The sequence below is a fragment of the Catharus ustulatus genome, chromosome 3 (genome assembly GCF_009819885.2).
Source record: "Catharus ustulatus isolate bCatUst1 chromosome 3, bCatUst1.pri.v2, whole genome shotgun sequence".
NCBI lineage: Eukaryota > Metazoa > Chordata > Aves > Passeriformes > Turdidae > Catharus > Catharus ustulatus.
In genome coordinates this window covers 68,865,325-68,892,503 of record NC_046223.1, presented here as the reverse complement: position 1 = coordinate 68,892,503, position 27,179 = coordinate 68,865,325, and the positions used below count along the sequence as shown (strand labels likewise).

Sequence of the window (27,179 nt, the reverse complement as noted above, 5' to 3'; positions counted from 1 at the left end):
TTATTGATTATGGTTAGTGTACTAGCATGAAAAAAATGCATTTCTGTGTGTTGTAAGTGAGAGAGAAAAGGATGCAATTAGTGTACTAGTATGAAAAAAAAAGTTTGTATTTCTATGTGGTGTAAGTGACAGAGAAAAGGAATATTTTTTCATGATCAATATGTTGTTTGATCTTCTGAAAAGCTATTTCCAGATGATTTCTAGGCCTATATGGAGAACGGAAAACTGCAAAGATGCAAATTTCCGTTCTAATTTCTTATAAAACTCGTGGTTTTCTTTACACAGATACGAGTTGGAAACCTTAATGTCAACATTTAAGGAAATTTTGATGAAGGAGCAACTTCTTATGTAAAGAGGTTTAATCTCTTATTTTTAAAGTTTTAGCACAAGCAGGACCTTCAAATATATCCTACAATCCTATAGTATTGCTTAAAAAGTACTGAAAATTGACTTTTCCTCTTACACAGAGTAGTAAATATGTAATAATATTTTGTCCTTTTTCTTAAATATCATCCAATAAATTCTATTCTTTCTCTGCTATGCGTACCTGGCTTGAAAAGAACAAATTATTTTACTACAGAAATGCACAGTCTGATGAATCATATTTTCTCTACCTCTCTTAAAACTAAGTCCAGGTAAATTTTGTGTCATCTAAACTATGCCGCTGGAAGGCTGCTCAGTATCAAAATTTTTGCAATGTCTGCTATAGCCTCGTGTTGGAACACAATATATTTAGGATAATAACAGGACATACCCTGGGTTTAGTTCCTCATCTTTGGTAGGGAGCAAAATTATTTGATGGATAAATCCGTGAAGGCAAAGTCATTGATGTCTGCAGTCTGGGTTGACTTAGAGGCACTAGTGTAGAAGGGGCAAATAGGTGAGATCTGTAAAGGACCAGTCCCTGAATGTCACAGCCACCTGTGCAGTGCTACCACTTCCTTTTGTGCCTATTTATTTTCAGCATGTCTTTTTGGTTTTTTATATCACTCATGACCAACAGTCAACAATCTAGGAAAAAAAAAAAAGCCAAACACTTGTTTAGAAATATAAAAGTTTCTGCAGAGATGAGAGGGGATTTTGTGGGGTTGTTTTTTGTCCTAATAGCTTGGTCTTTGCCCATGGACAGAATTAAAGAATTGCGCGGTGTCAACACCTATGGTTTTGCTAAGCAGACTTGCCAACAGGTCCATAATTAGACGTGGCAGAGATGTACAGTAATTTCACGAATACAAGTCGCACCAATTTGTCCAAAAGTTTGGTGGAAACCCGCAAGTGCGGCTAATATTCTAAAAGCTGCCAACACGGAAGTGAGAGCCCGCGGCAGCCCCAAGCCAAGCTGGAGCCCGGCCAGCCCCGGCAGAGGTGGGAAAGCCTGGCAGAGGCGGGGCCAGCAGTGTGGGGGGCGGGCGGAAGAGCCTGGGCCAGCAGGGCAGGGCAGGGGGGCGGCAGAGCCCGGGCCAGCAGGGCGGGGGAGCCCGGGAGAACTGGGGCTAGCAGTGCAGGGGAGCATGGCAGAAGCATGAAGGCCGGCGGGTGGGGCTGCCTGGCAGCGGGGGAAGCCCAGCAGAATCGGGGCCAGCAGCGTGGGGGAGCCCGGCGGTGTGGGGGTCTGCAGTGCCGGCCAGGGCGAGCAAACGCGGCGGCGGTGCAGATGGGAGGGGGCGGCTGGCGATCCTGGCGGGGGCCGCCCCGCCGGCAGAGCCTGGCAGCGGCGGCAGCCCTGCCGGTCAGGCGAACTAACATGGCGCGGGGCGGCCGGCGTGCCTGGCAGCGGCGGCGGCGGCGGCTGGCCCGCCGGCAGGACGAGCAAACACGGCAGCGGGGCGGTGCTGATGGGAGAGGGGGGCCAGTGAGCCCGGCGGCGGCTGCAGCACCACCCGGCTGGCCCCGTCGGCAACCATGAGTGGGCCGAGCCTTCCTGGCCCCGCCCCGAGCCAGTAAACCCCGCTATGCCGCGATCCTGTTACTAATTGGCCAATTTGTGAAAGCTGCGCAGGGATTCTCGCTACGAACGAAAGTGCAGCTAATATTCGGGGTGCAGCTTATCTATTGACAAAGACAGCAACATTGTCGAGGCACCGGAAGTGCGGCTTATACTCCGTGCGGCTTGTATTCGTGAAACTACTGTACCCTTGACTTTGCTTATACAACAGTTTCAGCCCGTGGAGAAGTACAAAAGTAAGAGACCAAAGAAAGTGGATGGGCTTGTACACTTTTCACAAAATACATTCTGAAAGCAATGGGGCTAGAGGGAGCCATTGTTTTGACCTTGTAGGGTATCTCTTATGTTTTTAAGTCTCAACCTTTTCAGTACAGATAGAATCTTACACAAAGAAAGTCTTCTATAACCAACAGTGCTTTTCGCATGCGACAAAATAATTCTTCACAGAGATACCTGACCTAGTTTGTTTAAAATGAGCCCAGCTTTAGGATTTCTTAGCCCAGCTGAACTCTTGGTTACTATTTCTCAGTTCTGGACCTGCACAGAGATCACTCAGCTCTGCACAGCTCTGCACTGTCCTGGGCAGAGAGCCATCAAAGACAGCTATTGAGGAAACATTGTACAATACCTGGAGAGTGTTTATGCCAACAACATTACTCAATGTTGTTACTATGGAAGCATGCACAACACTTATTCCTACTGAGTCAGAAAAACCCACCAAACAGGACTATTGAGCTGTTAGGACCAGTATATGGCAGAGGGGTTTTTTTGTGTGTTTTGTTCTCTAAAAGGCACTGTAAAGGCCACCAAGCCTTAAGGAAAGCTAACTGGCTGTGTTTGCAGGATGTGTTTTAAGGACTTTTTTTTTTTGGTGTTCACGTGATTCATTGCCATATTCTTCATAACAGAGTAATAATAACTAGTAGTTAATGATTATAACATATACTACTCACACTAATCTCAAATAAAGACAAGGTAGTATAAAATTCCCTAATTTCTCAGAATTTGAAGAGACAAAGTCATATATGTTTAGAAAACCACATTGCCAGAAAATAGGTGACCTTAATAAGACAAGTTTTCGTGAACTGCTCATCTACAATGCTAAAACTCCTTCCACTTTTCTGAGCAGAGACACATTTTCTGGACATGGGTATGTACATGGATGTGTAAATAGTACTGGCACTTGAAAAAAATTGTCATTTTACAGTTTGGTAAATAATTTCCTTTTGTGTTCAGTGTAGTCTTTGAATATTTAAGAAATAAGTAGAAATTAAGTCCAAGTTTGATATATTCCTGAGGACAGCAGTGGAATGCTTAACCATCATTAAAGAAGTTAAATTATTAATTTAATGGTCTTTTTGCAGTATTGCATTGTTTAAATTTGAGAAAGGCACTCCCAAGTCAAAAACCATCAAAAATGTTTTGTTTTGCAATAAACAACTCATCTCACAGGGCTGTATTGCACACCTTAAAAATATCAGTCTTATAAACTTTCTCTATGTTGTGTGCATGTACACATGTATGCACACATGAAAACCCCCCATAGATAAAGTATACCAATTGAAAGAAAAGACGGAATTTCACATATAGGCTTTTCAATGTTTTATACTAAATACAGATTTTGGTGATAGAGGCCTTTTCTACCAAAAAAAAGAAAAAGAAAAAGAAAAAAGAAAAAAGAAAAAGAAAAAGAAAAAGAAAAAGAAAAAGAAAAAGAAAAAGAAAAAGAAAAAGAAAAAGAAAAAGAAAAAGAAAAAGAAAAAGAAAAAAGAAAAAGAATAATTCTTTTTGTACTTAGCAGGTTCCAAGAATGTGCAAACAACCTACTAGTACTTTGTGTACTAGCGACTACATGACTTTGTATGGTCATGTTAGCAATGAACAATTTTTACAAGTTCATTTCAGTACAAGGGTTAATGGTGATTCTGGTGTGTCCTCAGGAGTTTGGACTGTGACAGAATAAAGAACTATGAGAGCAAGAGAGAGGGAACACACAGAAACCACAAAGGATTACATTCCTTTTTCTGAGGTATTCACTAGAATCTAAGGTTTCACTTTAAAAAAAACCTCTAGACATTTTGACTGTAAATACCACTTTGATAAATGACCCACATGAACCAATGAAACCCCAAAAGCTTCACTTTGCAGGAAGTCTAAAACAAGTCAGCCCAGTGAAAGCTTCATTGTTCACATATAGTAACTGAGATTGAGTCAATGTATGAAATAGTTAAAGCTGAGTCAGGTAACAGAAGGTGAAGGAATTATGGAGATTGACAGAAATAACCTACAAGACAGTTCTGCTTTCAGAAGGTTGTTTAAAAAGCTCACTGTGGAATTGACTGGTGAGATTTCATTGATTAGGTCTGGGGCTCAGTTTCCACCAGCTGGGAAATACCTACATAAGATATAAAATATAAGAAACATTTTTTTTGAAACTGACAAAAGTTAAAAGTAATTGCTATGGTCTTCTTTGACCTAGCCTACTAGGAATTTGTACAGATTTGCTTCCCTCAACACAGCTGTCTTGTGTCAACAATGCTGGCATGAACACATGGAATGAATGATGGCCAATGGCACCCTGGCCTGTATCAGCAGCACCAGGGTAGTGATTGTCCCTCTGTACTCAGCACTGCTGAGGCCTGTGCTCAATTTTGGACTCTCTCATTACAGGAAGGACACTGAGGTACAGAGCATGTCCAGAGAAGGGCGATGGAGCTGGGGAAGGGTCTGGAGCACAAAGAGGAGGAGCAGCTGAGGGAGCGGAGGCTGTTGAGAAAAAAAGGGCTCAAGGGTGATCTCATTGCTCTCTGTAGCTACCTGAAAGGAGGTTGTTGTGAGGTGGGGGTCAGTCTCTTCCAGGTACTAAGTGACAGGAAGAGAGGCAAAGTTGTACCAAGGGGATTGGTTATTTTTTTAAAAATTCCTCAGGAAAAGGATTGTCAAGCACTGCAACAAGCTTCTGGGGAACTGGTGGAATCACCATGCCTGAAGTGCTCAAAAGGCTTATGAATGCGGCTCTTGGGGCCAGTGGTGAACACAGTTGTGCTGAGTTAATGGTTGGACTTGATTATCTTAGAGGTCTTTTTCAACCTCATTGATTCTATGATTTTGTGATTGTAAGTTTTCTTTCAATAAATAGCCAACAGGTCCACCAGGATGGCAGGCAAGAGCCCCCTCTAAGTACAATCTATCTTTCCTCTATCAAAATCAGAATTCACATTACTCCAGCAGTGAGGTGTTTTCTTTTATTTTTGCTTCATTAAAATTAACTGTAGAGCTGGGCTATATTTTTCATCCAGAACAATTTGCAATATGTCATTTTCTTGTTTAGTTTAAGCAACTGGCAGTAATAAAACAAGAGCAGAGGAGCATGTTACTATGGTTCCTGTTTGTAGTGCAGACTAACAGACATAGAAGAAGAGCACAGAAACAGGAAGGTCACACTTTTTGCCAAGAAGATCTATCTTTTAATTCAGATTTTGGTATTTGTCAAGTTGTTCTTTCTGATGATCCTTTGTTGGATGTGCAAATTAAATTATGTGATTCTATCTCCAATAATGTTTTTTGTTTTCCTTTTTCTAAGTGTTGTATGTCTAAACACTGAAAGAAGGGCATTCCAAATTCATGGGATGCAGCAGATACAACCTCATTCAAACTAGAAATGAATTCAAATTAGAAATAAAAAATCTGTCTGGCTTGTGCTTTTGACTGCTACCTGTGATGCAGAGAGAAGAAAAGGACCAAGTGCTCTTACAGTTGCTAATTTATCATTAGCATAGTTTGTGTCTGCTTTTAGTCAGATACTATTTAAAATAATGTTTTCATGGTATCAGATTTCTTTCCTCATGAAGAAAAAGTTCACTGTGTGACTATGGTTTGCCAGATAAATGCTTCCACTCCCCAACTGACTTGTCCCACCTATCCCAGGTGGGGCCAGGAGAACACACCTGTCTCCATAGATACCAAACACAATTCCTTCACAATCTCTCCACCTGACAGGTTGTTTTTGGTGTAAGAAGTACTGCAGGTGCTAAAGAGCTTAGCAATGAGATGCTTTACCGGTAAATATAAAAATGAAGGGCCTTATTTCCTCAGTCTGTCCAAAACAGACTTCATTGTAGCAGGTGTGCACTTCTTGGATGCATTTCATCTTCTGCAGCACATGTTTGGACTGAAATGTTGCAGCTGACATAACTCAAGCCATGGATTACCTTTTTTTTTCCCTTTTTCACACAGATTTTTACTAATTTCATCCAAGTCATCAACCTACAAAGAGATCACTCAAGCCAAAAGCCGGAAGCAAAATGACCTTTTTTCAAAACAAGAAATCATACACAAATAGGAAGTGTTTGATTTTTTATATAATTTAGTTCCATTCTATAATATAAATACACTAGCAAAATATAATATTAAAAATGCCACCTTCAATTGTAGCATATAACTTCTACCAATAACCTTCGGTCTGAGGAGCCGAACACAGTAAAGAAATATTGTCCTTTCTCAGTTCTGATAGCCAAGGATACATGAAAATTGCCTTTTTATGAATAGTGCTTGTTTTTTTGTTTTCCCCAGATGAGACATTGCAAGTCGTCCTTTCTGCCCTTTCCCCCAGATATTGATCCACCTTATCAGCTCTACCTCAGTCATATCACACAGTGAGAGACATCCAGAAAGAAAAATTGTTATCTAAAAAAGTTTCTCACTTTCCTTGCTTTACTTCATTCTCTTTCTTACCAAGGAAAAGCAAAAAAATAAAAAGCATGCCTTTCTCCTTGATAAAAATTCACAGACACTTCAGCAAGGAGACAAACTGGTCTGCTGCAGCACTTACCGAGAACAAGCAATGACACAGCATTCTCCTCTGCCAGAACTGACAACATGGATCCAAATGGACTACCTGGTCTCTAACTGTCTCTACAATAAAGACAATGTCCATATGTTGACAAAAGAGGACCAGATATATTTGCTTGTTAATGCTCTTGAAGGTCACAGGCAAAACTGAAATGATAAGCAAAAGAAATTTGACTACTCCACAAGCAGTTCTCAAGCACCTATTGGCTAAACTTATGGAGTGGCCCTGTCATCTCACTGTAGAATCCTTCCTGCCCCTCTATTCCTTTGTTTCAGTGACTTTATGGAGTAGCCATGCCTGCATATGAATGCAAGTTTTAAAAGTAATTTCTACATTTTCTACATAGTTTCTATGTTGAAATCAGCTGCTGAAGAATATGATCAGTCTGATTTTCTTCCCAAGCTTCCTAAGAAACACACCAGAATTAAGTCTGTTTCTCAGAACAGAATAGCCAGTGTTTCTTCTCTTGTAAGACGGAGATGCAATCCAGAAATAAAATTCCTGTTGTCTCCACAGATGTACAGAAGCTGGTTGGTGTGACAAAATATGCATTCAATTAAGTCAAAGACTGTTGATCAACTGTTCCTGGAAAATATTGCAAGCATGAAAAACACACTGCAAATATATGGTGAATGTGCATTTTGGCAAGTGAACACAAGTTTGTGAGTCTTCCTTTCTTTGTCGGTTTTGTGCTGGGACCATAAAGGACTGCCAAATGTCTACACCATGGCCATGAAAAATTGGTCAGCACCAGAAGGAATTAAAACCAAAATAGAGATAGAGAAAAGACAAACTTAGGTTGGGGTAGAGAGAATGATTTAATCTTTGAATTTTAATTAAAGAGATGCTAGAACGACCTTTTTTCTAATTGCAATCTTTACTTTGGGGAAAACAAAGGGTAGTTCTTTAAACCATCATTACTCTTGTTCTTTCTGTTTCACTAAGCTAACAGAGGTATAAACTGCACAGGGCAGGTGAAAGGGGATTATTGGAGAAAATTGTAGCAAGGGATCTTCCAATTTGATACAAGGCAATAAAAATCCTCACTGTGAGGATGAACAGCTAAACTGGAAATGCTCGACAAAGCAAAGAGGTCTAGACTTATTTTGGCCATGTTTGAGTTGGGATGACTCTTCAAGTGTCCTGCAGAGGTCCTTTCTAACCTCAGTCTATTGTTATAATTGTATGGGATGAGAGCAGACAGACTTGTATATATATATATATATATATATGAAGATCACTAAAGCCAAGCAACTTAGAAAGAAATCTCAGAAAAACAACGTATTTAAGCCACATTAATCTTGCTGTGAAATAGAAAACTCATTTTGGAGAAATTACTTCATCTGAGAACTGGAAAAAACTCTTCATTTTTTCCTTTCCAGTGTTCTAACAATCTGTAGATAAAAATGTTTTCTTGTAACTTAGTCTTCACTATAAAGGGAGAAAAGTATATTAAAAAAGTAAAAAACAATAAAATTGATTCAGTAACAAGTAAAAAACTAAAGGTTACACAACAATACACTTTGGCAAACTTTGTATTTCAAGCTCTAGATATTGAAAGATAAACACATTAGGAGCTGAGATGTTGTACAACTGAGAAAAATTACTCTCAAAGTATTAACAGCATGAAGAAATCTGATGAGTTCTAAGAAAACTAGCTCTTGAAAGAGAGCAAAGGCCAAACTGAGCTAAATTAGAGCCTACCACCATTTATCTAGCGATTCAGAAAATGCCTTCCCTGCAGAGTAATTTCTCCAGTTGGAAGAATTTTTCTTGAACATGACCATCAGAAATGTTGTCTGCCTGAATGCAGAAATAGAAACAGCTGGTCACACTCTGGAAATTAAGGTCTTCAGGTTAGAGATTAATCTTAGAGTTGCCCTAAAAATGCCTGTAGCAAAAATCCTACAGCTGATAAAAGACTGGTATAATCATATCTGAGCCAATTTTCCTAGCCTGTGGCAGTACAGTGGGCAGATGAGGTCAAAGATGATGTTTCAGGTCCAAATGAGATTTCACTGAAAGGCTGCTTCACCATCCCTCTAAAGTCAACATTTATTCTGAGACTAATAATGAATGTTGCTTATGGCATTTCTTCACACAGTGATAATTTTTGCCAAAACATACCTCTGGAACTGCAGTCAGACCTGTTTCAGCAAATATTGCCTCTGACTTCAACACACAGAAGTAACTCTGCAGCCCAGGCTGATTGAGACCTTACTCATCATCACTAAGAAGTCAAGTAACTGATTCTGTTCCTAGAATACTTAATAAGATATGGCATGATTTGAAGGGGCAGAAGAAGATGGGATGGATAATTAAAATCTGTGAAAGTTTAACAACTTCATGTGTACTCTGTTGTTATAACCACTTTTGCCCATGCAGTACTTGCTGCAGTTAATTTTGCGCCGGGAGCTGAGGTTTACCTCCAGAGAAGAAACAATTAGGAACTTATCTGTTATGGACTCACCAATAATTTGGAAGAAGATGAAAAGGTGTAAATGTAGCTTGCTTTAACTGATTAACTGGTAACTTTGCAGATGGTTAAGCTGAACACTACTAGGCAGTAGTCTTCCCTATATTTCTGCTCTCTGGGTTTCATCTCTGGGTATCATTATACACTTACTCTTACACAAACAAAAATAATGAACCATCACAGCAGTAACCAACTTGATCTTCCCAGATGATTTTTAAACAATTGCTTAGTGTGTATCAGAGAAGGAAATTATTTAAAACAAAATAAAACCCATCCACACTCTGCCTTTGGTAATTTATTTTCCTGTGATCACAGTGTCTTCTCCTTGCACATGCCAACTGGTGCAACCACCTCTAGGACAAACCAGAGGTTGAGTGCAGCAGGGTACTACCCAGCAGGAGAAAAGGTTGTGAGTTCCTGTATCAAACCTATTTAACATAACGGAAAAGAGTCTCATTTCCCATAACGTGGGTTACTCACGGCTCAGCTCCGATGCTCTGGTCAGCAGCTATGTAGTTGGCAGGGACGTAGCCCGTGAGCTTGCGGCCAGGACAGACTGACCCCTGTGGCAGGAGGAGTTTGGCATACCACCACCCCTCATTGGATGCACTCAGCACTTCCAGCTTGTCCCCAGCTCGGAAGCTCAAGTCGTCTTCAGTTCGAGCCTCATAGTTGAACAGTGCCACAAAGTTGCAAATGTTTGCTAGATCCTGGTCAGGCAGTTTAGGTAAAGGTTTCTCTTTTATCTTACTCTCTATGTCCTTCTGTCCGGCTTGGAGGTCAGAATTCACCGCAGCAAGATTGGTGAAGACTTGGCCTCCTTTGTCCTCCTGCTCACCATTTCTCCCACAGAATAAGCAGGGAAGGTAACGCTTCAAACACGGACAGTGCTTCTGGATGAAATTTCCCATCCTGGCTCTCTGTTGTTCCTCTGCTTCTGCTCTTCTTTTGTTTTTCCTGTTGAAAGACCCTTAGACCAACATTTTCACCATCCACATCTTAGCTTTTTGTGGATTTCTTCTTCCCTTTCTCCTTTGGCACAAAATGAAATAACCCTTGGCACAGCTGGAAGCTCCTCTCTAGCTCCCACGGAGAGTTCATTACAGACGGCTTCCAATTAGAGAGTGAAACCAAAGCATTTGAGTGCCAGCGCACGTATGGAGGGAATTTTTCACTTCCTCTTCAGTACAGGAAAGCAACACAACAGCTGTGCTGGGCTGAGCTCTGAGAACAACAGCAAAGTGTGGAGCCTCTTCTGTTACAGCAAAACAGTAAAGCCAGAATATGTAAATAAGGGAGGTTTTTCAATTCCTTTGGCTTGGGATGGGTGTTTTCTTATCTCAGATGTGGTCTGGTCATATGATCAGTGGTGAATGTCTGTCTTGGCAATGATTAACCAAACTGACCTGCCTGCTTGCTCAGCAGTCTGACGTGGGCAGCTTGAATGAATATTTCTTTTTGTTTCCTGGTTTGTACAGGTTTCGATTCACAGTGGGAAGCCTTTGCTCACCTGAGACTGGCAGACGCCCTCACTGGGAGTGCACCTGTGACTCCTGCCCTCACTCACACCTGGGCACATTCCCTGCCAAGTACCCGCCTCTCAAATCAACCCTCTGGCTTTTTTTTTAATTTTACTTTTTTATTCAGCTGGGATGGGCACTTTTTACAAGGAAAACCAAATATCTATGGCTTACAGTAATAAAGCATTACATTTTAAGGCATTCCTTGTTGTGCATTTTAAGGAAACCAAGGCACTAACCAAAAAGCATTTCTCTAGATGGCTGGCTAATTAAATCAACCCTATACAAAAATAATGGCTATTTTCCAGTCAGCATGTAAGAAATGACATTGCATTGACCATTTCTAATATAATTTCTATTTCTATAATAATTTCTATATCTCTAACCCAGAATACAGACCAAGCATGGGTGTCAGGATACTGCTGTTGCAAAGCAGGCTGAAGGGTTGGCTCCCATATCAGAGCAGTGCAACCCAAGCTTTGTAACTCTCAGAAATCACCACAGCCTGGGGGACATGGAGTAGTTGGAGCAGGAGCAGGAAGCATAGAAAATATAGTGGCAGCCTGTGTGGACACAGTGGTGGTATTTCAGTAAGAGACAAACTCTTACAGATCAGACTCTATTTATTGAGATTAATCAAAACTCACACATCACTGACTTCTGTGATTTTACCTTATTAGAAAGAAAACAACTAAATAACAGAAACCAAAGTCATTTGCTTTCACCATGTCTCTCATTCATTTCAATGAGGAGACCAGTGGCAGGGGCAGAAGGCTACTGAAGAACTAGGTACTGTGGAATGACTGAAAGACATCTTCATTGAAAAAGATAATGTTAACATCAGGTGCACCTCCACTGAACAGGGATGGGGAACTGCTTACACATAGTTCTGCAATGCTGCAGAAGAAATCAAATAAAGGAGGAAATACCATACACATCAAGCCATCATTAAACTTCGTCATCTTTAGGGTCTGATAAAAAAAGGTATGTTGATTTTGCAGATAATTATAATCTTATTTAGTTCCTGAAGCACCACTGGAAATGATTTTTCAACAGCAATTATTAACCACATAATAGTAAGATATCCAAGAGATATTTACTTTTCCTTGGTGTGACTAACACTATCCAAAGGAAAGAAAAGCCTGTATTGATAAAGAAACTTCTGTCATTGTTTAAAGAATTGTCTACATTTACTGAAAGTACAGAATATTAGAAACTACTACTAAGTAATCTGGTAATTTTCAATTTGCATATTTGATTGATTTTTTCCTGTAATGATTTATGGCTCTGGCAACTTGGGCATTAATTTGGCAAAGCTTTGCAAACTCATTTAGTGTCCAGAATAGTTTCATCATGACAACAAAGCCACTTGCATCATCCAGAATCAAGCTGTACAATGCACAACCATTTTCAGGATCAAGTCCCACCTTTACACTCAGGAACCAAAATACAAACACATTAGAAACCACACTGCATTCACTGAGACCACTCAGATAAGTATTTATAACTGCAGCTGCAACAGGGCTTATGCCTACAAATAGTTGTGTATATAACTACCTTATCTCAAGGAGCTCCAGACATTAAATTCATCTCCCTCAATTTGTGTCCCTGCTTGGCTTTAGAACAAGAAGACTTTATCTGGAAGTGGTCACTAACTATAAATCAGATTCTTCTCATCCTGATCTTCAAGACCAGTTCTATGTGTTAACTAAGTAGACTTTAACAAATAGCCACTTAATTAATTAATTAATTAATTAAACTAATTAACCAAGATTTAAAAGACTTCACAAAAAGAGAGAAGACTGGAGTTGCTGATAACCACTGAACAGATTTCCTATCCCATGTGGGACAGGACAGTAAGTGAGCTGTGGTGGCCACACTGCAGCAGCTTCTGCAAGGGTCTTTGTTCCCATCCTGGTGACTTTATTGAGAATTCACTGCATTCCTGAAAATAAAGAAGTACTCTTAATGGTTTAGAGACTATATAATTTTATCACAGGCAAGAAAAGTAAATGAGCATGTAATAAAAATGTTCTTGCTAGTTTTACAGAAAAAAATAAAATCTGATAAATCCCATAATCCTGATTTTCATATTCACAGTTTGGAACAAATGAGGATAATCATGTACACTCAGGGACTTTCCAATATAAACTGTTGTCCAAGTCCTCTGTATTCCTCTTACATACAATTTAATAAGATAATATTTGCATTACCTATTTTTTGGCTTAACTGATTTCTTTTGTCTTGAATCTCACTATATTATTTTTTTTTCCAAAAGGAAGCAAATAGTTCTGCATTGCTCTTTGGCCTTCTGTATCTTTATTTAATTTGTTTTGGAAGCTGAATATCTGAGTAGAAATTGTTCAAAAAATAAGCTACTGGAGATAAAGTGACTGTAAAAGACTTAAACAGAGATAGTGATTAATTTTATTGGCAAAAGTGCTTTAAGAAGGATACAAGGGTCTCACCTCATTCTTGCATCCAGCACTAGCTAGCAAGAAAGATGAATTTATTATAGCCAGAATGTCACATTTACAGTATGAATACTGAGATTTAGTATTCTGGTTCTATATTACAAAAACAACCCCAAACAGCAAAGACAAATATTGCAAGTAATTTCTTAAAATAAGCAATATCTTGAAACAAAGATTGATCATTTAAAAGCTGCGTCTGACAGGACTTTACAAACTTAGACTTTAGAAAAGAGAGCAAATCTATTCAATCAAGCAGTATTTCCCCTTTCAAGCTAGGTAATTTCCCATTGTTTTTAATGTATATTTCCTTGTTATTTCCTTGTTCTATAAAGAAAAGAGTGCACATTGATGCTATAGGTTTGAGGATGACAGATACTGGAAGTTCCTTTTTATATTCTATATATTGCCTATAAAGTCCTGCAGAAGTAAGACTTGCATGGAGACTTATGCCTGCATAAAGGATTAATTTGGAGTCTTCTAAATCCATTAAATCAAATTCTAATTAACTTAGAGTGAATACCCCTTAGAAATTATTCTACAAAACAATCATGTTTAAACATGGTGGTGAAACATATTTTTCTTAGTTCACTGAATGGACAGAAGAATAATGTGTTAACATTGCATCCTTTATTAAACTTAGTACAAAACTAATCTGCAACACTGACATTAATTGATCTTAGAATCAGGTCCTGCTTGCATGAATTAAGGTATCAAACTAAGTTGTATAAAATAAGTACAGATAAGATTTGAATCCACAATATTTCAAAAACCTTGTTCTATTTGTGTTCCATGCCTTCACAAATTATTTTGTATGAGTTTACATCATAGATATTTCCTACAATTATTGTTTTGTATGTGCTCTGTATGGTACTATTGGCATAAATAATAAAAATTGGGAATTTCAGAAAAATTAACCCTCCTTTCAACACATAAATATGCTGGTTCATATTTCAGAGACAGGGAGTGAACATCATTAAGACTCAGTCATCAGTACTGATGATACATGCTGTTTGAAACCATTCCCCTAGGTATGCAGAGAAAAATTGCAGTCTGAACAGTGCTCTGCTGGAGGGAAAAGAATATTCCAACACAATATCCATCAACAGTTTTGTTACGAAATCTGAGTCAGTTGAAATGGGGAATTGAAAAAGAGAGTGGTTTTTCATAATGAGACCACAACAGAAACAAACATTTTCATTCATAATTGTGTTGAATTCTGTAAAAGGAAAAAACTCCATGTAAGGAAATGAGAAATTAAGACTTGTAATTAAATAATCCATGATGCCTGTAGCATCACTTTCGATACTGTATCATCATTTTCAAGCCAGAAGCTATAATGCTGCATTTAATGTATGCTAGTTCAAATATTTGACATTATTACCTTATTTAAAAAAACTTCATAACGCATTTTAATAAAGCAAGCCAAACCTTTCAGCAAAGTAAAATAATGTGATCTTTAAAGAAGTTAGCAGAAAACCAAAAGCATATTGCTTTGAATCCCTTCTTGGGGAATAATTAAAATGACTAACCATTTTAAAGTTGTGTATTTTTTAAAGGTAAAAAACTGAAATAAAGCACAGTGATTTTTTTACTACAGCTGTCTTTTCAGCTATATTTCTTTTCATTTGCACATTAAAATGGAACGCATTACTACAACTTTGTAGCTTTTTTATATTCCTTTTATCCGCACTTCCATTTTGTTTCTCTTATTTGCAAATTGCCCTTTTTTTTCAGTGAAAATAAATTATGTGCGTAATTTTGCCCTAGACAAAATTGTTTGCTCTTAACACTTAATCATTTTCTTGGTTTTGTCTATTATCTTGAACCATAAATCCACGAAGGTTATTATAGAGTTATATTTGATTCTGCATTTTCCAACTTGAAATCTTTTTACATTTGCAATGAGAAAACTCTAGCTATTTATTTCCGTAAGGCTGGTCCAGTAATCCATCTGTACCCTAGAAAACATTAAGGGTATACTTTCAACTGCCTTGGTGATGAGAGTTGCTCATTTATTAGCCGAATTTGGGCCTGAAACATGCTACATCTGACAACAAATTAACAGAGAGGAATAAGGTTCTGTCAAGGATTGACATAATAGAGACTTCCTCTATTTGTTCAAACAAACAGCTTCTACTTTGCTCAAATTTAATGTGAGTTTTGCCATTATCTGCAATGGGACCAGACCTCAACCATTATTTTTTATTTCATTGTACATTATTCTAAATTATATACAGCCCACAGTATTAAAAATTGTAACTTAATTTGCTTTCTATGAAGCAGTCTCTCTGAATAAAACCAAAGAGCTGTAACTCTCTAAGGCATGAAAAATACTTCTAATCATATTTATCTCTGTATGGGAAAAAATATGGCAAAGTGGATGACAAAGAATTATCAGCAAACATGACTTTGCCATTCTTTTAAGAAAATGTATTCCAACCCTGTTATGAATAGTTTTTAAATTTAAAATGTGTATATATTTATGAAGATTTTATGACGGGTCAATATAATTTCTCACATAATTCTATCAAAGTCTGCATGCTATGACATAGATGACTTGTGAACATGATTTACCATTTTTATTTTAAATTGGAATTGCATCAAAAGAAGCAGAGAAGTCCCAAGAGAGATGGATATAAAAGAGCAGTGTATCAAAATACTGCACTCATTGTTTCACCTGCGAGTGAAAGTTGGAGTTTTTTCCAAAAATAAAACCAGCACTCTCACCTGACTTTCACTGTACCTCAAAAAGGCAGCCTCTCACAGAGAGCTGAAATTTACTATTAGAATGTATTGATATACCATATAAAGGAGCATGTCTTATTAGTTACTTTAGATTACTGAAATATGACATGCAAAACCAGCAGAAAGACTAGCTGTTAATTTTAGAGTAGAATAGAACAGAGCAGAACACAACAGTTCAGCTGGAGGTGACCTGTTATGATCACTGCCTGACCACTTCAGGACTGGCATGTTTTAAAAGACATTGCCCAAACACTTCTTAAACACTGACAGGCTTGGGGTGCCAACTACCTCTCTAGGAAGACCATTCCAGTGTTTGAACACCCTCTCAGTAAAGAAATACTCACTTTCAGTAAGGACTTCTGATACAGAATTCTGTTGCTGTAGACTTAATAATTCACTTTCTTTCTTTCACTTTTTTCCTTGGGAAATTTTTTTCCCAAATTCATATTCCTTTGTCTTTGCTTCCACAGCTTTAAACCTTATCAGAATTGCCTCTCACCCTGTCAAGAACAAAAAGGCACCTAAATGCAGACATACGGTTTTCCTGAAAACAGAAGAGGTTGCTCTGACCTGCTCCACATACATAGAAACAGAGTACAGATACTTAAAGAGTTATATCAGCATGATGGGCTCTTCTTGATGCTTAGTATACATCCCTCTACATCACCTCCTTCTTATCAAAATGCAGGAGACTTTTTTTTTAATCCTTCCATTAGACAACTACTAGACACCCTCTAGAGGCAGAAGCAGAATAGTAAATATCAAATGCAATTTATATTGAAAATAAGCTCTTACATTTTAGATTTATAAACATTAATGTTAGCTTTTTGTTATTGCAGCCCCAAGAAATATTGCTCTCATTATAATCAGCAATGAACACATACAGAAGAAAATAGGTATTTGAATAGAAGATCAAATGCTCCTTAAGAAAGAGGATTTATAGGTTAGAGAAGGAAAAAATTTGTCTCTATACTCATCATAGCAATAGGACAAAACTTATCTTGAAAATCCTAACATGGTAGGGATTGGAATTAATTAACTTGTATGTTAGTTTGAAAGCACAGTGGGTTAAATTTTTCTGTACTCAGTTCTAGTAAGACCAACACTAGAGCAATATGCCCAGTTTTTGATCCTGTATTCCAGAAAATTTGATAATGAGCAATTTGATAATGGAGTGATGAATGAATATCATCCAGATTGAGAATCAAAGATAAGAAGGCTCAAAACCCCTCAGCCTTTAAGGAAGGAACTTAATTAAACAAAAGGAGTCTGTGGGAAAACATAGTAGCAGCCTTCAAATAGATGGAAGACTGGTGCATAATGATGTGGTTCCCACATCTGCTACTTATAGAACACAACAAAAGGAAAAAAGATACATTAGCGCACCAGAGCCTTTGTTTTGAAACGAAGAGACAGAGAAAAGTCTGTGTACTGCATATAAGGACTATTAAACACTGGAAGAAATTGTCTCAGTGACTCTTTCAAAGGGGTTCTTTTAAAGAAGCAGACAATTGACTTTTAAAGATGTTTGTAGTCAGATTGATCGTACCCCAGGGCAGAAGATGGCTGTTGTTAGGTCTTTCCTAGTGCTGTTATCTTCAAGTCTGCAGCACTATAGTTGTGGCATTTCCCACTGGCTGTTCGATAGCTCTGTTCTTTTGTGCAGACTGTGTATTGGAATACATTAGATTTTTTTAATGCAATAATCAGCCAATGCCAGGCTTGAAATGCAAGCCTGTAACCTACTTGGACAACTCAGAAATCTTCAGACTGTCTGAATTAGACATATTCCTGGTTTACTCATTGAGAAATTGAAGCCATAAGCAATTTATATTAAGTGTCCATGAATACACGAATGAATGGGAAATGAGGAGTGAAAACTGAATAGTCTCTGGATTTTATGCTTCACATTGTAACATAAAATAACTCAAAGGCCAAAAAGAACAAGGAAAAAAACCACACATAGAAAGAACAAGGCAGTGTCCCACAGATGATAGAAACTGCACTGGTCTCTCACTATTAAATACAAAAAGGTGTCTTTTGGAAGCATAGCTTCCCCAGAAGGCTATATTTCTAGTGCAATTTATTTTGACTAAATGTAACATTCGTCTAATTCAAAAAGAAAAATCTTTCAAAGTACCTTTAAACCACTATGCAGAGTTTTAAAATATATACTCACTAAGGCTCCAGCAATCAGTCTTGGTTATTAATCATTATGACAAAAAAATTGATTTTCATTTCCTTCTTTCATGTTGTGTGGGAACAGCCTGAGGTAGATTACAAGATCTGAGAGAGATGATAAGGACAGTAAGAAGGCTTTTGAGAGACTCTGAGCACCTAGTGGATTATTGTCTGTTTAACCTTTTGATGAACTATTGGGTTTAGCTTTGGGAATCTTTTCTCTTTAGCATCTTGATTTTCATTTCTATGCTGGTGAGATAGAATGTAGCAAATATAGTACTGAGGTGCCAGATGTAATCAGATGTTCTAATCCCAGCAGGACACTATAAATTTTACACGTGTAATTCTACTAGAAAGTTGATGTGTCCATATTTTGTAGCATATAAAAAGGCTCCTAAACATCCCAATGAACAGTAAAACTTCTGAAATCACTGGAATTTAATCAAATCTTAAATGCTGATCAACAATTAATGTATTCACCAAGCTTCTCCACCTAGCAACAGAGGGATGTCTTGAAGATTATATAGTATTTTGTTCAACTTTTAAAAGTCTACTAAAGAAACAGTAACTGCTAAAGACTGTTTTGCAAAGAAAATACATTATCGACAGATTTCACTGTCTCGCAGAGACAAAGGTTATCCTTAAAACAAATTAGTGTTGATAGACCTATGTCTCCCAAAGAAGTCAAAGTCCTGCTTCTCTGTATTCCAAGCTTATTCCTGTGATGGTTCCCAAACAAATGTTTCCTTCTTAGCGTCCTAAACTTAAAATCAAGTTACCAAATCCAACAATCCTGTTTAAATGCAGAAAGAATCCTACTGAAGCATCACAGGGCTGAGTGTTCTTTTACCTGTGCACTGAACAACTTCATGGGTTAAAAGATAAATCAAGTGTAAAGCTGAGGCTCACCTCTTAGCAGTGTGCTGAAATAAAACGTATTTTTAAAAAACACAAAACCCAGCACTTTTCAGTCTGACTAATCTTACTTCAGATGTATTTTCATTTGTTTTTAAAAACAGGGGAAAATCTAGAATGTTCTGATCTTCTGCATAAGGTGTTCCTTGTCTAAAATGAAAATGATCCATATTTGTTCAAATTTTTATTTTCACATATCACTGTTGCACACTCTTCCGTAAAGATATGAGGGCTATTACCTTTTTTTTTAGATAAAATAGACAAACGGCTACAACTGCTTACTTGGGACAAAGTCATTGTACACAGTGTTAGGACAATACACACGAAGTTTAAGGAAAGTGAAATAGGCTAAGGTGCAGATGGTTCTCAGCTAACTCAGAGGGTGCTCCAATGCATTGTACTGCTGCCCCCTTAAGGACAAAGAAAGCGAAGAGATTCTCTACTTGTCTTGATCAGAGGCCTGCAACTTCTGTGTGACAGCTAGAATTTTGACACGGTTCTCATGCCTTTATGTACACTACCACACTCGGTTATGTACCTTTTGCTCTCCAGGGCATGTCAATACGTGCTTGTGCTCAAAAGCTACCTGGTCCTAGGAGCCTGTTCTGCATGGAAAGCACGATGGAAACCAAAATGCTCCTTTTCCATATGTCTAAAAGGCTTTGATACATCAGATCTCCCACTTCACACGCTTTCTGCAGGTTGCTAAACATTAAGGTGGTAAGGGTGTGCAGAAGTTCACTGCCCTCTCCTGCTGGCTCCTTGGGTGTCTGTGCAACAGAGGTTGAAGGCTGGAGAAGGAATGTTCCTCCAGGTAGCCTTGCAGCCCCAGCCAGAGGAAGGACGGTCTTCAGCTGTGCCATACTGCAAGCAATTCTATATTGTACAGAGTGATCAGTTAGAAATTTCCCCTATTAGAGAGGATTTGTGATTTTTCCCATTTAGCCAATTACCATGTATTTACAACATAAATTATTATGAAGCATAGATTAACCATGAAGAAACCTAAAATAAGTTCACGTAGGACCTGATGGCCCAGTTCAACTTCAGTTATGTGAACATCTCTGAGTCTCATTGTGCCATCGAACCTGAAGGACAGAGCTGAAAGGGTGTTCTTAATACATTAAGGTACTTTGGTTTTTGCAGAGGATTTTCATTAAAGGCAGCTCCTTTCTGAGAAAGGCCCTAAAATGTGATGTCAGCATATTTAAAGAATTCATCTGAAAGGAAGACACTGGGAGACAAAACCCTTTTAAGACAAAACAAAAAGAAATAAAATGTGGTGTACATGTGCTGAAAGTAGACTACCCAGATTTTCCTATTACCAGGCTACTGCTGCAAATACTGAATATAAAGTGTAATTCTCTCATTTATCTTCTCTTTTCCCAAAACTGAAAACCAATTACAGTAATTTCACGAATACAAGCCGCAGCAATTTGACAAAAATTTTGGTGGAAACCCGGAAGTGCGGCTAATAGTTGGGGGCGGCTAATCTGTGAATAATTTTCTGACATTTACAACCCCAGACGTGCCAGCCAGGGTGCCGAGCCAAGCACCGGCCAGTAAAAGCCGGCATTCCGCGATTGTTACAGTGTTACTGTGTTGCCCTGGCTCCCTGCAGGCAGCACGGGGGGCGGGGAGAGAGGTGGGAGAGCTCTCTTTCCTCCTCTGCCGCAGCCCAGGGGAGAACGGAAGGATGGGGGGGGGGGGGGGGCCGCCATTGCTGCAGCTCGGGGAGCCGACGGGGGCCCTGTGCCGCCACTGCCGCGGTCCGGGGAGGACGGGGTGGGGGGGGGGCGCCGCCGTTGCCGCGGCTCCGGGAGCCGACGGGAGCCCTGCACAGCCACTGCCGCGGCCTGCGGGGGGGGGGGGGGAGTGCGCGCCGCCATTGCCGCGGCTCGGGGAGGAGTAGGGGTGCTTTGTCCGCGCCCGCCGCTGGCGCCACGGGCACGGGAAAGCTCCGTCCCTGCCCACTGCTGTAGGAGCGGGGGAAGCTCCGTCCCTGCCTGCCACCGCGGGGCAGCGCCGACCCGGGGTGACCGAGCCCAGTGGCAGCGGCGGCCGGCCCCGAGCGGCAGCACTGGGCTGGGCCGCCTGGCCCCGTCAGCAGCCCCTAGCGGGCGGAGCCTGCATAGCCTTAGCTCAGCCAGTAAATCCCGCCCTCCCGCGGTTCTGTTACTAATTGCACGTGGGTCCTCGCTGCGAACGACAGAGCGGCTTATATTTGGGTGCGGCTTATTTATGGACAAAACCCGAAATATTTGCCAACACCCACAGATGCGGCTTATACTCAGTGCGGCTTGTATTTGTGAATTTACTGTATCTTCATCAGTATTTCCTCTATTTCTTGCTGTTAAACTTCTGATTTAATCTTCAGCTCCATATACCTGAAATTTAACTTGTTGAATCCCTCCACGGGTGAATATTGTTCTCTATACCAAGTGGTTTGAGATAAGTATGATTAGTACTTTTGTGTTGTAAATTCTATGATAGCTTGTAATTGCTATCAATATAATTGTGCAACATTCAAAAAATCTGGATGTTCAAGATTACATTTATTTTACAGTGACCAGAGGGTTGAACTAGATGATCTTTTAACCCAAACCACCCCATGATTCTATCAGTGAATACGTAACTTTCAGTATCTAATCAGATGTTTCAATACTTCAGTGTGTTGTTTTTTTTGGTGAGGTTTTGTATAAAATGCTGTACTGGCATAGCAAGAAAAGTTATACCTTTTAAATGCCACAACCTATACACTATTTTGGAAGCTACCTGAATCCTTTTCAGGGAAAAGAAAAAAAGTAACTGGAATAAGATAGCTGTACTGATATAATCTGCAAGGTAGACAAATTTTTTATGAGAATAACATGAAACACTAACTGTGGGTGACCTTTTTGACCTTCTGAAGTCAATCAAAATTGTGGCTATCAACTTCAGTGGGACAGGAATTCGTTCTGTTTTCTGAAGAGAGCAGCTTTAGGAAGCTAATTTGTCTTGTGCTCCGAGGCTCTGAGTTCCCAGGCTGCTGCCTCATCTGGATAGTTATTATTCCTGTTCTATGTGAGGTTCTGGATGTACCTTTTCTGTACACTCAGGTGTCACACATACTAATTTTTATGCATTTAGGCATACATGTATTTCTTAAACCTATGTCTAAAAACACATGTATGTATCATTTATACATAATTCAGGGTGTGTATACATATATAATGCATGGTGTGAGTATATAATATATGGTATGCATATACATATACATATACATATACATATACATATACATATACATATACATAGCAGCATTTGAAAGTATATTAATGTCTGTGTGAGATTCTGAGAACCTTTGAAAGAAGCTGCTGCACAATGGGCTTTGGTAATATCATGTAATCCATTTCTATCTTGCTCTGACACCTTAAATGCTCATTCTGTCCTACTACTAGCATTTTTGAATTTTATTAAATTCAATTCTAGTTTATATATATATTTTCCTGCCTAGTTAATTTCCTAATCTGATACTGAACTTCTCTGTGGAATTTTTAAATGCGTGTGAGAGGTCATGCTATTAAATTCCTCTCATCTGTGCCTACCTGAACATAGCAAACTGAACCTTAATCTATAAGAATATTGTATCTCTTAATATATAAGAAAATTGTATCTATTTACTACTTGAGTGTATTTTCAAAAGCATTTTTCTCTGTAATACCAAAGTATTGAGTCATCCTTCAAAAATCAAATCATAATTTAATATAATCAAAATTTCTGCTGCACACTGCTATGGTTATGAACTCCAACTTATCCACCTACAAAGCACAGCACCTACAGCTGTGCAGAGGTAGGGAGTACTGAAAAAGATGTCTTGTATTACATTTTTTTTAACAATTGCTCTCAATTCAACTATCTTTGATACTATTCTATTTATAACCATACAGAAATTTAAAAAGAAAACATATTTATTTACAATATATTGCACTTGAATTTTTTATGTTTTGTGAATCAAAACAAAGTTTGGTCTACTGAGAGAAAAAAATTGAAGAATAAGGAGGTCCTTCAAACAAGGCTGTCACACCCAGTTGTTCTAGCATCTTGAGTCCTTAGCTATATTCAAGTTCAACCACTGAGAACAAGACTACATCAATGCAACTCATCTGTTTGCTTTTCTCCAAACACAACACTTTTTTCAGACAGCACTTTCTTTCTAATTGCACTACAGCATTCTTTATTCAGCAGATACCTGAAGCTCATTTGTTTGTGTGTTCTGGACACAGACTGTACTGTTCTTAATGGGGTTTTTTTGGGTTTTTTTTTAAATCGAAACTGTCAATAAATTAAAAGGTAGCAATGGAATTACCTATGGAATTTTGGCTTTTCCACAGCCAAATGCACAGAGTAGTGTGGTTTACTGATCATTTGGTTCCAACCCGCCTGCCATGAACAGGGACACCTTCCACTAGACCAGGCTGCTTGGGGCCCCATTCAATCTGACCTTCAACTATTCATGGGATGGGGTATCCACAAATTCTTTTGGCAATCTGTTCCATTGCTTCACCACCCTCATAGGAAAGAATTTCTTCCTTATATCTATCCATCAGTTTATATCTATCCATCAGTTTATATCTATTCTCAGTTTAAAGCCCTTGTCCTATCACTACATGTCTTTGTAGAAAATCCCTCTCCACCTTTCCTGTAAACTTCTTTAGGTACTGGAAGGTCTCTCTGAAGCCTTCTCTTCTCCAGGCTGAACAACCCCAGCTCTCCCAGCCTGCTTTGTAAAGAGAGGTGCTGCAGCCCTCTCATTATCTTCATGACCCTCCTCATGAGCCACTCCAGCAGGTTGCACCTCTTTCTTACGTTGGGGATCCCAGAGTTGGGCGTAACAGGAGTGGACTAGATGGGCAGAATCCCCTCCCTTGTCCTGCTGTCCATATTTCTTTTGATGCATCCCAGGACACAGTTGTCTTTCTGGGCTGGAAGTGAACATTGCCAGGTCATGTTGAGATTCTCAACAAAACTCTCCAGGTCCTTCTCCTCAGGGCTGCTCTCTGTTCACTCTGCGCAGCCTGCACTCGTGCTTGGGATTTCCCTGACCCAGGTGCAGGACCTTGCTCTTGGCCTTGTCGAGCTCCACGAGGTTCAGTGCCATCTCTCAAGCCTGCCAAGGTCCCTCTGGATGGCATCCCTTCCCTCCAGCGAGTCCACTGCACCGCACAGCTTGGAGACATCGCAAACGTGCTCAGGGGGCATAACGAAATATTAAGTAGTGTTTTTCTACTTACATATGCTAATTGTCCCCGGTAGCGCCCTTGTGGTGTGTCACCGGCTGCCCTGTCACTAACCAAGGCTGACTCCCGCTCCCCGCCTGCTCCCTGCTTACCAGGTCCTCCCAGCAAACACCCCCCGATAACTCGCGTTTGCGGTCTGACAGACGAGCGGGAACGCTCCGTTCCCACGCCTGCTCCCAAGCGCACAAAGCCGCGGCGGGGAGCGAGTTTTTCGAATTCGAGCGCTTTGACACGCCTCCGGGCATCATCCCTGCCCTGCCCGCCCCTCATCCCCGGCTCGCCGCGGGGCTGTGCCGCAGGTGAGGGCGGCCCCGGCGGGGCGGGGCGGGGGAGTCCCGCGGGCCCTGCTCCGCTCGGCCGGCACGGCTCCGCAGGAAGCGCCGCCCGCGCTCCTTCCTCCTCCCGCCTCTTTCTCCTCCTCCTCCTCCGCCCGCCTGCGGCGGCGGCGGCTCGGCGATGCAGCAGCACTTTTCCCTGGCTGAGTGCGACGTGGTGGGCTTCGACCTGGACCACACGCTCTGCCGGTACCACCTGCCGCAGAGCGCACGGGTGAGTGCGGGCGGCGCGGCCGAGGGGAGCCGCGGGAGGGGCCCCGCTCCTCGCTGCTCCCGCCGCATGCCCGCCAAAGGCACGGGGGCCGGGAGCCCTCCGGCGGGGGCAGCGAGCCCAGGGCCGGCTGTCTCCGACGTCCACGGAAGATAAGAGAAGCGCATCTCTCGCCGGGCGCTTCCTCTGCAGGCCTCTCTGCCCGAGCCGGGGGGACAGCCATGTCTCCTTCCTTGAAAATGGTTCTTCTTTCCTGGCCGTAGCGGCGCTGAGGAAAAGGTATAGCCCGCCCGCTAAAGCCAGAGATGCTGTAGAGTGAGGAGCCCGCAGCACTTTGGACAGGAGACCCTTGCGAACTTTCTGGTGCTTGTAATAAACGCGGAGTTTAGAGGCACCTCTCACTTAGCCCTGTGCTGTGCCTTCCCGCCCTTGTCACTTTCGTTTTTAAACTCCCTGGTAATCTTACATTGACTCGTCCTTCTCTGTTGATGTCAGGACTCTGTTCTGGAGCTGCCTTGTGTCACGGATGCTCATGCTCTCACTCTCCCCCTTTCTTTGCCTCCATTCACTTACAGTACATTTTGCACTGCCTAGGACTCCCACGCTAATTGCAAGATAATTTCAGAATTTGGTATAGAAACAAATGTTTATGAGCTATCCCATTTATTAATAGGCAGTGCATCCTGTGCTGAAAAAGCGAATTGCTTCCCTTAGCTATGTGTGAACTGAAGTGGAGAGGCATCTTGCTTACAAAAGAGGATTCAGCAGTTACAATAAAATTTTCGAGCTCCTAAATTTCTAGGTGGAAACTCTTAACACTAGGCTTACCTTCCCTATTCTTGCCATATGAAGGCGAACATTAGACAATTGATAACTATAAGGGGTTTTTAAAAATGCTAACCAACCAATGAACAAAATGGAGAAAAAAAATCCCAAAAACTTTTACTAAACTTGGTACAGTCTTCATCTTGTCACAGAGGCAGACTGTCACATGCCCATTGCATGCCTCCTTATCTCTTGGAAATAAGCAACACTTTGAAAGATTGACAGGCCCAGCTGAGGATGTAGCTAGTTCTTACTATTTCAGCGTTTGCTTTCATATTTGTCTTTCTCAGAAGTTATTCATACTAATTCCAAGAGCATCTGTTGTAATTAAAGAAAAAAGGCCAGGGAACAGCTTTAATAAAAGAACCACGAGCAAAAGGGAGCAATTACTATATTTGGATGGTCTTTAAGGACATGGCAGTGTCTCCATAGAGCTTCTTGTAAAATTTTAGCAGCACAATACATTAATAAATTGCTGAGTGTCATGCTAGGCCATTTGAACTTAGAAATAATAACCGTTTATTCAGTAATTGCCTATTTTCTTCAAAATAAATTCCTTCAAATGCTTTTAAAATGCTTATTAATATGCTTATTGGTTTGGAAGCTGCTTGCTGATTTTCAGTAACCATGACATCATGACATTAAAAAAAAAATGCAAAAAGGGCTGGAGAGGGGTAAACAGTGACTAGTCTTGAAGTACTTACTGTCTTGATTTCCCAACAGTCTTGAAGCACAGGGACCGTAAAGTAGAATGTTGTAATCTGGGTTATGGTGGGCACATTGCACCAGAACTCAACCATGCCAGAAATAACCTCAGGCACTGTTTCCCAGTGGGGGCAGGGGACAGGCCCCCTAGCTCCATGGTTTGATTTTGCTTAGGAAGCACTAGCACTCACATCTTGCCACTTTTCAAGGAGGCAGTGATTTTGATCTCACTTCATATAATGAATGCATGTATTTTTTCATTTGTAGCTAATATATGATAGTTTTGCCCACTACCTGGTAACTGAGAAGGGATATGATGAAGACTTGCTGACTCTAGCTCCAGACAGCTTAGACTTCTGGTGAGTACATTGAAAATAATGTCATTCCTTTTTGTTGTAACTTTTACAAAGCTCAGAAAACAATTTCATTTATTAGGTAGTTGGTGTTATGATTGTCAGTTTTAAATAGTTGTTCTAAGACGTATTTGTCATGAGATGCTTCTAACATGATATTTTGAAGAGAGAACTGAGCATCCAAACTTGCTTTGTCTGTGCTTCCAGCTGTCTGGACACAAGCCTTTTAATCTCACTCTCTTATTTTATGTATTGTCTTTGTCTTCTACGTTCTGTTCCACAGTAACCATCAGATTTTTATCTCAACAGATGTTTTTTTGTTTGTGCAAGGCAGATTAATCCCAACAGCCTTCTGAGAAACCG

General features: G+C 40.2%; 2 protein-coding genes across 2 annotated transcripts in view; one reads left to right on the top strand and one right to left on the bottom strand.

The window, feature by feature from the left end:
- FRK (fyn related Src family tyrosine kinase) overlaps nucleotides 1-10,184 on the bottom strand; it is a 51,756-nt gene extending 41,572 nt beyond the window's left edge. Inside the window, exon 1 of the mRNA XM_033055464.1 lies at nucleotides 9,754-10,184. Within this exon, the coding sequence (XP_032911355.1) occupies nucleotides 9,754-10,184 (431 nt within the window). The remainder of the gene's footprint in view (nucleotides 1-9,753) is intronic.
- A 14,567-nt stretch (nucleotides 10,185-24,751) lies between these two features.
- Nucleotides 24,752-27,179, top strand: part of NT5DC1 (5'-nucleotidase domain containing 1) — a 125,673-nt gene continuing 123,245 nt past the window's right edge. The window contains exons 1-2 of the mRNA XM_033054795.2: nucleotides 24,752-24,936; nucleotides 26,731-26,822. Of these exons, the coding sequence (XP_032910686.1) occupies nucleotides 24,844-24,936; nucleotides 26,731-26,822 (185 nt within the window). The 5' untranslated portion in view covers nucleotides 24,752-24,843. The remainder of the gene's footprint in view (nucleotides 24,937-26,730; nucleotides 26,823-27,179) is intronic.